General features: G+C 33.3%; 1 protein-coding gene across 1 annotated transcript; it reads left to right on the forward strand.

The window, feature by feature from the left end:
- Positions 1-7711: 7711 nt before the first annotated feature.
- On the forward strand, positions 7712-9698 carry LOC149173988 (uncharacterized). Its single transcript, XM_089420701.1, has 2 exons — positions 7712-7849; positions 8622-9698. The coding sequence occupies exons 1-2, from the start codon at positions 7712-7714 to the stop codon at positions 9651-9653; spliced, it is 1170 nt and encodes a 389-aa protein (XP_089276827.1). The 3' UTR covers positions 9654-9698.
- The last annotated feature ends 2028 nt before the right edge of the window (positions 9699-11726 follow it).

Genomic DNA, 11726 nt, shown 5'->3' on the forward strand with positions numbered 1-11726 from the left:
AGGTGATTTAGTGCATCATTTACTGGGGAAATTAGAGTCTTCTCTATCAATTGGATCCTTTGATACCTTCCAGAGTGTTGTTCTCCCATTTGATGAGAACATCTTAGAAGCCATGGCCTCCTAGAAGTCATGGTTGAGGTCTTGGAGCATAGTTCCTTGTCTTGTGTCAAGCTCGTTAAAAAATGAAACAAGATCGTATGAGCATAGTTTGTTTACTATGTTAACCTTGTTAAAAAATGAAATAGGTTCTTATGAGCGTAGCTTTTATCTTGTGTCAAGCTCGTTAACAAATGAAACAAATCCACTTTCAATTAGAGTCTTTGATTAGATCTTGTAAATTCTCAGTTGAGTATTTCACTTTACCTCATAAATGAACCTTAATTCCATCCACCTGTTAGTACCCAATAGTCTACTAGGTGCATGAAATGAAGCTTGGGGGGCATGTACCTCGAATTAAGTCATTATGCTAGGTGCATGCAAACAATTTCAAGTATATACCAATTCCAAGCATAGTTTTCCATGTTTCAAGCTTTTGTAAAAATGAGACCATTCCCATTTTATCCCCTGTGATTTCTACTTTTAGCATGTTTTTTTCCAAATTATCCTTAGTTTTTTCATTCCATCATCACCATTTGCTTCGCCGATCACAAACTTTCACTTAGTTTTTACCCTATCTTGAGGAACCATTCCGATGAGTAGGCTTATTAGCCAACCTCTTAATCTTTGTGCATTTTGAGCAGTTCCATCATGACTGAAGCTAGTTTCTACCCTTTATACCACTCGTTCCTTGAGGAGGAGTCTTATTTTAGCTCTTTTCAGAGTCCCAAAATATGAAAATATTGTCGAGCACTTGTTGTTCCGAACTCATTAAAGTAAATGAAAGGACTTATACTCAGTATAAGTTTAACCCTTTTCCAGACTAAGACAGACTATCTCGAAAAAGAAATACCTTAGTCAAACATGGCTAAGAGGTTCTCTTGAGTATTGTTTTCTACCTTTTTGGACTTGAGAGACTATCTATGAAAAGGGACATCTAGAGTTCTCTTTTGCACCTCTATTTCAAATTCTCTAAACATGAAAAAGATGTCAATTTTTACCTTCGCCGACCTCATTAAAACATTAAACAATGATGGACTTTTTGAACATGACAAGTCCAAATCTCTCCTTCTTAGGGTTCATTAAATATACTTAGAGGGATTCGTCTGAAGGGTGGACTTACAGATCAAGCATAGGGTATGCTCTTTAAGCTTTTTATAAAATAAGGAGGTACTTACCAATATTGTTGGGGAAATTGGGAAAACAAGGTATTCCATTTATTAATGGAAGTGAGTTGCTCTTGGAACACTCTTCCACTTCATCCTCATGGTTATTGGGTTGGGTAATCTGCTTGTATTCTGGTTATCATACCATTTGCAAAGCCTCCATTTTGGTTTTGGGTCAATGTTTCCAACTCCATTTAGTATCGTGAGTGTGTTGAAGAGAAGTCATTGAGTTAATATCTGTTACAATAATCTTAAGCCTCCTTTCCATGTTTTCCTTTCTTGATCCATTTTTGTATGAGCATCATTCTATCTCAATCATGATACTTGTTTCATGTCGTTGATGGGGGATATATCAAGGCCCTCCTATGATGTGTCGCTTCTTGTCGACATCAACACATTATTCAGGAAGCTTACTTAGAAATAACCCTTTGGTACCTTGGTGCTTGCATACATCAATGGAAAGTTTCCTCGCTCTCGGTGAGAGGCTTACATCAATGGCCTTTGACCAAAAGACTGTATGGTGTTCAACATCAACTCATTTATTCACACTGTGCAAATTGTACTATAGTACCTTGAGAGTCATTAACATCATCGATGGTTTCTCTTGCATTTTTTAACGACTTACATCATCGACTGGTAATCAGATGGTGTCTACCGTGTTCGACCTCATCTCATTTATTCACATGGTTAGACTCCTATGTTGGTTGGTCATGTGAAGGAGATAGAACACCCCGGATCTAGTTTCATCCATCTGGGCTACAATTTCAGGAGTTATACCTAGATTGCAATGTATGACAGCCATGATCATATAGACAATCATCCTGTCATCGGTCCACCAGTTGTCATTTGTGGATACATCTTTTGATCATTATACATGTTATGTTAGCTTATGTGCTGAGTATGGGTATGCCTCCCTCAACCACAAATATGTCCCGATGAAAATATATTGTATCAGATAGAGCTCTCTGGTTTTTCTTAATCCCAACTTGTCACAAGGTAAAGCACTTCATTCATCAATTTTCATTTCTGATTTTGCGCATTAGGGGAAAACCTATTATAAGCCATTTTGTCACATACTATAAATAGGCCTCCTAGTGGGATCAATCAACATCTTATTTCCTTTATCATATTCTTACACAAAGCCCTAAGCATGCCTCTTTCATTCCCCAAATTTTCTCCCTAAAACTGCATGATTTGAGCTAGTTTTAGGACCAACTCTCCTTGGCCTCTTGCTCGACAATGTTCACCTATAGGTTTCTGCACTATGGCCGACGTTGATGATCGATAGGTTGCTCCCATTTGCACCTGTGTTAGTTCTAGAAATTCAGGAAAAAGAGAGAAATTGTGGAAGCTTCGAGAATTTTTTACAAACATTTACCTCAAATAAAACATTTGGATCCTATCCTACCCTACTTTGAAGTTTCCATCCCTTATCCTTTGATCCCATCCTCCCATGAAAGGTGGATCTAAAACCTTAGATTGGTAATTGGATAAGAACTCCGAGCTGAGCCCACTCCTCTATATATTTACAATCTTCCATATGCAAGGGGTTGTATTTTGGAGAGTGATTCTACCCTTATACTATTATCATGAGAGGTTTCATTTCATGCATTTAGGGTGATTAGAGGTGCACATTGTGACAAGGAAAGGATAAGTCAACCTGGAGGATCTCTTCTACAAGATCAACATCTATTTATGATTGTAACTCCTTCCATTTATATTAATGCAAATAATTATCTATTTTCCTATATGTGATGTTGTTATTTCATGTATTTCAATACCATTTTGATCTATTGAATAGAGTATTTAGATGATATTGTATAGATCTCATAGTTTCTTGCCTTCTGTTATCTAATTGTGCAGGTTCTAATTTTGGAAATCAAGGTTGGAATTGGAGCATTCAAGCTAAAGAAGGATTGAAGCATTCGATGGATTCCAGGTAGGCTTCATTCCATCATCTATTTACTTTAAGGAAAGTATTGGGTTCCTTGTCTCTCTTTTGTTCTATGTTAGCCACCAAACCTAGGGAGATACTTTTGTCAACAATCATAAATCTCGCATAATAATTACCCATTTCCAAGTTATACAACTTATTTCACATAATATTTATTTACTATGGATTTAGCTTGGTACATGTTCCCCAACATCTTCCAAATTTTCACCATGGTGATTTATTCAAAAAGATTCAACAACACTAAATTGGATAAAGAAAGATTTACAATGCTTATTATTTTTCTATTTGGTGCTCCCAATCTTTGTCTTTCAAATATGGAACACACAAATCTAAATGTATGAGAAAGTCCTCCATCTCAAGCTTCTGCACCTCAAAGTTGTTGTATTAAATTTTCCGATTTTCATTCTTGATTTGCTTGCAATTTTCCTATGACATTTCCTTCTACACACATTCCCACTCAAACCAACGTCAGATCAAAGTAATCTTGTCCTCAAATCCTATCATTTGAAGTGACCACACTTCTATATGAAATAAAATGGATAAGAAATGTTGAATATGATTCTTACACTAAGTAATGAGAAATGAATATACAAAAAATAAAATTAACAATTGCAGGAAATAGTAAGACAAGAACAATCAACCATTCAACAACAATTTCTTAGAAAAACCCTTTCTTAAGAAAAACACTCCCCACCCAAAAGTAAGAACTCACTATATTATTCAACAACACATTACAATACGTTTAGATAGCTCACTCTTAATGCAAGTCATTTACATAAAAAACATGCACTCAACATATAAGCACAACTCCATGCATGAATTGCTTCTCATGTAATACACATTGTATCCAGTGATTATCTACATACACCAATTAAATGGGTTGCATGCATGCATACATGCATTGAGTAAGTCACATGCATGCCCCATGCATTCCTTGAGTGTGTTGCATCCATCTTAATTTGAGTGAATATACAAAATTTGCATGCAATCATTAAATAAATACATTGTGTTCACATGCATTCCTACTCACATGAATTACATGCTTGGGTGCACCCAAGCGTTTACGGTGTATGAAAAACCTTTCTTAACAAGAAAATTAATATTCTATAAACATATTATAACCTTAACTCAAAACATTAAAATTATATTTTTAATACATTTATTTCAAAGGAAGAAAAACAACGTTGATACAATAAAAGGAAATTCTTATCAAATTTATTATCAAAAATTTATTTTATATTTTTTTATAATATTATGGAAAAACATTTTTCTTAAAAATACTTCACACATAAATTTATAAAATCTCATTTCAAAATATTTAAAATATTCATAAAAAGAATTAATTAAAATTCAAAAATTTCTTTTTAATATTTTTCACATAATATTTAAAACTAAATTAATAAATTATTTATTTATTTTCTGAAAACTGTTTATAACCTAAAGTAATGGCAATGATGATCATATTAATTATTATGAAATGGAAAAGCTATGAAAGAGATTTTTTTTAATTGAGATGTTATTTTTTTGAAGTACTTGTAATTTTAAATTTGTTATTGTGTACTAAAAGTTTTGCTTTATAAAAGCAAGTACTTTCCCTACTTTAAAAGTGGAAAGATTGACTAATTATTTAATTTCTATAGATAGAACCTCTTTTAGGGATCTTTTAAAGGAAGCCCTCCTTTTGATGAAGCACCGATGAGTTTAACATGGGCAGGGACATAATATCATATACCTTTTGTTGACTTGATGGTTATTATTATTCTCAAATATTGCTTAACAATAAAGTTGCAGGGATGATGATTATGAAAGCATCTTTTTTTCATCACCCTTTTTAAAATGCCATGACAAACATTCCTTCCTGGTTAGATTTAGTAACGGAGCTACTTGTAAACAGGATATTGGCTGCGAGTCAAGCCATGCTTTTCTGGACATTGGGATCCATGTCAATCATGTTGTTAACATCTTAAAAGAGCTTTAAAGATGTTCAAAGTATGTGGACTTCATAAGCTTAGCTTGCAGGATAATACTCAGTGTACTGCGCATCTTCATACAAATTTCATTCTTGAAATCACAGATATATTAAAATAACATTTATATGGTAATCTTTTTAAGCCAGCACATGGATTCCGAATGACCGTAGCAGCCCAAAAAAGGCATAACATAATGCTACGAATGTTAATAAGTGGCAAGACTTCCACGTCTCAAAAGCAATAGTATGATAGAGTCCTCCAACAATCACCTCATAGAAGTTGGAGCTCTCTGTACTCATTGTGATTTGTGTTTTTAATAAATTTATGGAGAAATACATTAATGATATGTTATTGTGGAAGGTCATATTTGTAAATTTAATTTATTCAGATTTTAAAAAAGCAATAGTATTATAGAGTCCTCTAACAATCACCTCATAAAAGTTGGAGCTCTCTGTACTCATTGTGATTTGTGTTTTTTTTAATAAATTTCTGGAGAAATACATTTACGATATGTTGTTGTTGAAGATGATATTTGTAAATTTAAATTTAATTTATTAAAATTTTAAATTTGTTAAATCAAATAATTTTTTATTTTTTTATTATTAGATGATGAGTCATGGTATTGATTGGAAATGTGGAAAACAAAAATGAATACTATGGTTGCTCTCAGATTTAATAATAAAAATCTCACCACAAAGATTTCTAAATTTTCACATTTTTATTTATCAATATATATTTTTTTATAATATATTGTTCTATTTTTTTATTAAAATTAAATTTCTATGAAATTTATTTTTTAATAATATTTCAAAGACTAGAACAAGTATATTCTTCATATGAAATACAAAGATATTTATTTTTCACATTGAAAATAAAGATATTTCTGCATTTGAAATATTATTTTTTATACTAAATTATTATTATAATTATTTATGGGTATTTAAGATTAACATTATTCTTAAATTAAATTTTACTTATACATATATATATATATATATTGAAAATAAAAATATAATTTTTTTATAATTTTATTTTTTTACATCTTCAAAATGAATGAAAATACTTAACATCCATAATAACCATTGAAATTGAACATTGACACTATCCTTGAAAAACATATCATTTTAAGCTCTTTATAATCCATTGTGAACTATAATATAGCTTTTTTTGTAAGGGATTGTTAGTAGTAAACTCACAATAACTTTCATAATTTTTAATAGTTTAAATAAAATTTAATTAAAATACTTAATATCAATAATAACCATGGAAAACATACCATTTTATTTTGAACATTGACACTATCTTTAGAAAACAAATCATTTTAAACTATTTGTAATAGATAGTGAATTATGATATAGCATATCATTTTAAACTCTTTGTAGTGGATAGTGCATTATAATATAGCTTTGTTGTAAGAAAACATATCATTTTAAACTCTTTGTAATGGATAATGAATTATAATATAGTTTTGTTGTAAGGGGTTATTAGTAATAAACTCACAATAACTTTCATAATTTCTAATAGTTTAAATAAAATTTAATTAAAATACTTAACAGTGATAATAACCATTGAAAACATACCATTTTATTTTGAATATTTTTGGAAAATATTATTTTAAATTCTTTGTAATCTATAGTGAAATATAATATAACTTTGTTGTAAGAGATGGTTAATAATAAACTGAAAATAAGTTTCATCATTTTTAATAGTTTAAATAAAATTTAAATAAATTAAATGAAGAAAAAAAATAGTTATAAATTACTTTTATTTATAGAAAATATGGTATTTATATTTATTTATGAACAAGAGAGAAGTTTGAGATGTACATGACACAAAAAGAAGGAAAAATGTAGAGGGATTGAGACCTGAAGGATTCCATGATTGATTGCATGTTGAAGGGCACGTATTTCATGTGATGAATGGCACATATTTTACATATTATAACAAGCTGAAGAGACATGCAACCAATTCAATGATGTTGTGGGGGCACTTACCTTTCCCTGCTCCCACCTCTGGTTCTGTGTACGGAGAAAGAACCCCAGATATTCCATTTCGCTCACTTCTATGCAACAATAACACCATTAAGTCTTTGAAGCCTTTTTAGGTATGTGTGATAAATGCTTAAATAATAGAAAGTTTTGGAAAAAGAAAAGTATAAAGCTAAAGCTTAAAGGCCACCTGACATTGCCATAGATTACATTAGACAATTATAATATATCTGAGATGCTGTGAATTAGAAAAACAGATAAAATGAATGCATATCTTGCTTTGGATGGATAAAGGCAGAAGGGGTGGAGTGCAAAAGGAATGGAATCACGTGCAGTGTGGCACCCAACTGATCTCTCTAAGTCAGCTGTGCCTGATTTTACAACTTTTGCACCTTTTAATACATAAAGTCTTCCCTTATCCCTTCACCCAATGCTAGTATTTGGACATTTCCACCATTAATATTGACTTATTTTCCCGTGGTTCAATATTGTTCTTTGTTTGCCATCGTCCTCCTCCTGGTGTAGCTGCAGATCAGCATGTCATTCTTTTTGGATAAAACTTGTGGAGAAGCTGAAAATGGAAGTGTTGTCCGAAGGTGTTTGGATCTCCCCTTCAAGCTCTTTGGAACCACAATTTCAACACCGGTGTCTACTACACAAGATAACTCAGACAAGGTATGCTTATTGCTGAGCACCTATTTTTTAGCTTACTGTCAATCCTTTTTATGTTGGGACTGAAGATAAATTTGCATTTCGTAACCACTTAGAAATTGAAAGGGAGATGAAGGATCCAATATCAGAGCTGAGCAGCTATGCTCCTAGTGTCTTGGTAAAAGAGATGCTAATAGCAAAACTATGATAAGGGTATGCAGAATTTGCTGTCTGCCTGTTAAGCAAGTACACAGGTACATCAAAGATGTACTGCACTGTCAGAAAATGTGTCTAAAAGATGTAGACTATGAGATAACTGCAATGCCTCCTACGCTATTTATTTTTAGATCCTGAAATGCAGTAATAGAAAGTGTGTAAAGTTGTAAAATGTTTGATATGTCCCATTCGAGGCACAAAATTTATTGATTAGTTCAAATTCTAAGACCTCAGTGCCCTTCAAATCGCATGACAGCTGAAGTCGGCGCATCATGCCTTGAGATCAAACAAGGCCCGGAGAGGGTAACGTTAAAATAGGGTTACTGGTAAATCACACTTTCTGCTGTCAAATGGCCTTCCTTGGAAGCTTTAGCCACCTTAAAATTTCTAGCCATTGCTGAGATTCAAAACAGAAATACATATATAAAGCGGCCCTTTGCAATAGAGTTAGTGTTTCTGTTTCTGTTTCTATGATAGATTCTCAGGGTCTGTACTTGTGAGCATTATTACAATCGCCTACTAGTCATCACCGAATAATATTTGGGCTAACAGAACTTTTGTCTGATTGAATCCATTATAGGATTCAACGAATGGCGAACCTAGCAGTGTTCCAGGAGATCAAGCAGCATCAATCGAAAATAGTAGCAATGGCGATCACTCCGAAGCTAAAAACGCAATTGTGGAGAGAATGGGAACTGATGAGGGATCATGCACAAGTGTGAAAATTAACAGCAGCAGCTCTGGTAGCAGTGATCATAAGGTGTCTTCCACGGAGCCCAAGAAGAAGCCTGATTATAAGGATAAGGTTCTTCCATGTCCGAGGTGTGATAGTCTGGAGACCAAATTCTGTTACTACAACAATTACAACGTGAATCAGCCTCGGCATTTTTGTAAGAACTGCCAAAGGTATTGGACTGCGGGAGGGACTCTGAGAAACGTACCTGTAGGGGCGGGTCGAAGAAAGAACAAGCATAATACTAATGTCAATATTAATAATAATAGTCCTGCAGGAGCCTGCACGTTTAGAAACGATCATATCAACACCCATGGTCATGCACAATCCATCAACTCTTGTTTCCCCATTCCTATTCCTGCAATTGAAAGTGCTTTCAAGTCCTCTATACTGAGCTTTGGATTACAGAATTATAATAGTAATTTCCCTGCTACTGGAACTCAAGTCCTCTATAATATATCTAAGCCATCATGGAGATCAACTGCTAGTACCTCTGATATTGGCCAAATGGGAATTGCCCACGATTCCAAATCCATTGAAACTCCATTAGAAACTGATGGGAATTGGCAAATAAACATGAATGCTAATGCTAAAACTAGTACAACAAGTAGTAGTCATGTCTGTAACAATATATGGGGCAGCCATCAACAGAATTTATTGTGGGGTTCGGCCTTGGGCAAGCGCAGCCGTTCTGATCATCAACAGGATACTTCAGCAGCTATTTTGGTTCCACGGACATTGAGGATTGATGATTCCCAGGAGCCTATCCAAAATACCATATTGAGAAATCTTAGAATGGAAATAAAACCTGAGTCGTCTAAAACCAGTGGAATTTTTAAAGCTTTTCAGTCTAGAACAGAAGAGAGCAGTGATGCCTAACAAATTGGCTTATGTCTAGTCTGTAAATATCAATTATGAAGACCATATCCGTGAAGTTGTTGAGTTTTAAAACTCAACATGTTCTGTATATATCAAAACTACTCTGAGTTATAGTTCTCAGATTATTTCTTCATATATTTTGTTCTGTATAAATGTATAAGGATGTATTCAAAAGAAGTACTTGGCATATGAAAGTTTTGTAGAGAAAAGTGTTTTCTGGTTCTTATAGAATGATGGCCTCTGCTTATGGTAACATTGAACTCAATGTCTGCTGCACAGACTTGACTTGAATGCAGACACTTGAAATGGATTATGCATTTTCGTGATGAGTTTATACCTCGTTCGTATGACATGATTAAATCCAGAAGAGCTTACCACTTCAAGGAAGATGTCTCTGTAAGTGTGCGCGTAACCGTAATAGAGTAAAATGATTATTTATTATTTATAATAGTTTGAGTGCAATATTAAATTTAGATCATCTGTGTTTGATAATAGATTGAGCGCAAGCTTAAATTTGCACCATCACTGTGTCTGATAAATCGATCCATGTGTTTGATAAATCCAGGTTAACACAGATATTTGTTGCTATGATGCGCCCAGGAGGTAAATCACTAGGCTAAGAAAGCATTTCCATGAATGGAATTATATTCCAAGGCTGGCTTATCCGTGACTGGAATCACAGGAGAAAGTTTATCCAATGAATGGCTAATGACGGGAAACTCGAAATTTAGGATATTGTAGATTTCTATGTATTAGGACATTGTTTAATCATTGTTACAAGTCTCATATCTCACATATCACAGCAATGACGGCCATGAATTATGACAGCCATAAATCATGAAAGGTCAATGTTGGTGATGGTCATAGTATTCAATAGATTGGTAGATAGTTGAAAACTCAATGTTGGTGATGGTCAAAGTAGGTTATTGATTGGTATATAGTTTTTTACTTTCAACATTGACATTTGTTCTCACTTTACCCAACTTAATTTTTTTTCAATCAAATTTATTAGTAGTTAATAAGTATTTAATATTACTAATAATAATATTTTTATTAGTATTATCAATAATAATGTTTTCTGACTTAATTTATATTATTTCAAAATAAAATATTACAATATATCATGTATTGTATAACAAATTACATTTTTGGTATGAGATTATATTCATCATGAAGTTTTCCTTTTTACCTTTTTTTGGCTGATCATTGAGCATAATTATGGGGAACAACAAATGTAGGAGGACATTGACATCATTTCTTTGACATAATTCTATTGTTGAAGGTTGTGCCATATTTGTGGTTTCCTTGTCACTATTCATTTCATCTCATTCATGGGTGAGTTTTTGACCACTAATTGTAGAAACCACAATTATGGTTGAGCCTCTTTCCTTTTCATTTAAAGGATGGGTCTCCTCCTTATGAGATGGTGACCCTTGTGGCTTAGTTGAGTTTCAAGGATTTGATTTGAGAGTAGATGTCTTCTATTGCTAAAGGTTGTCCTACCTTTACCGTGACGTATTCTTGGACCCTTTTTCTCTCTTCCGATCTTGCCATCCCTAGTTCCTTTTATTTGAATCCTAGGGGAAAGGCCCCTTGCCAAAGGGGGATACATTTTGAAGATGACCAAACTTTTGACAAGGCCCCTAGTGTAAAAGAATATTTTCCTAATCTAATGGTTGTGTAAAAACATTACCCCTCCACTTGAGTAGGATTTTATCCACCCACCCTTTACTAATGTTCACTTTGACACATATATGAACAAATGTGAGAATTCCTTTTGAAAACATTTCATTTTCTATTTTGATGAAGCGACCTACTAAATTTCCCATGTCTTCTAAGATATTGAGATGTGTCAAATGGATGGGAAAATTAAGAAGCTTTACCCATACATTAGTTACTAGATACTTCATGGCATGATTATTAATGTCACGAAGCCATGGTTGCATTGAGAGACCAGAACAACCCCAAAACTCATGTCTTTGGTCAAAACCTTTTGTGTGTCCTTTAGAATTTTAAAGAACACCACAAATAATCATTTTGAGTAGAATAACAATTGTGAGTTGTGTGACCACT

Source organism: Pinus tabuliformis, chromosome 4_1 (assembly GCF_031772625.1).
Source record: "Pinus tabuliformis cultivar Carrire ecotype Pingquan chromosome 4_1, CPIR1, whole genome shotgun sequence".
In the NCBI taxonomy this organism is placed as follows: Eukaryota; Viridiplantae; Streptophyta; class Pinopsida; order Pinales; family Pinaceae; genus Pinus; species Pinus tabuliformis.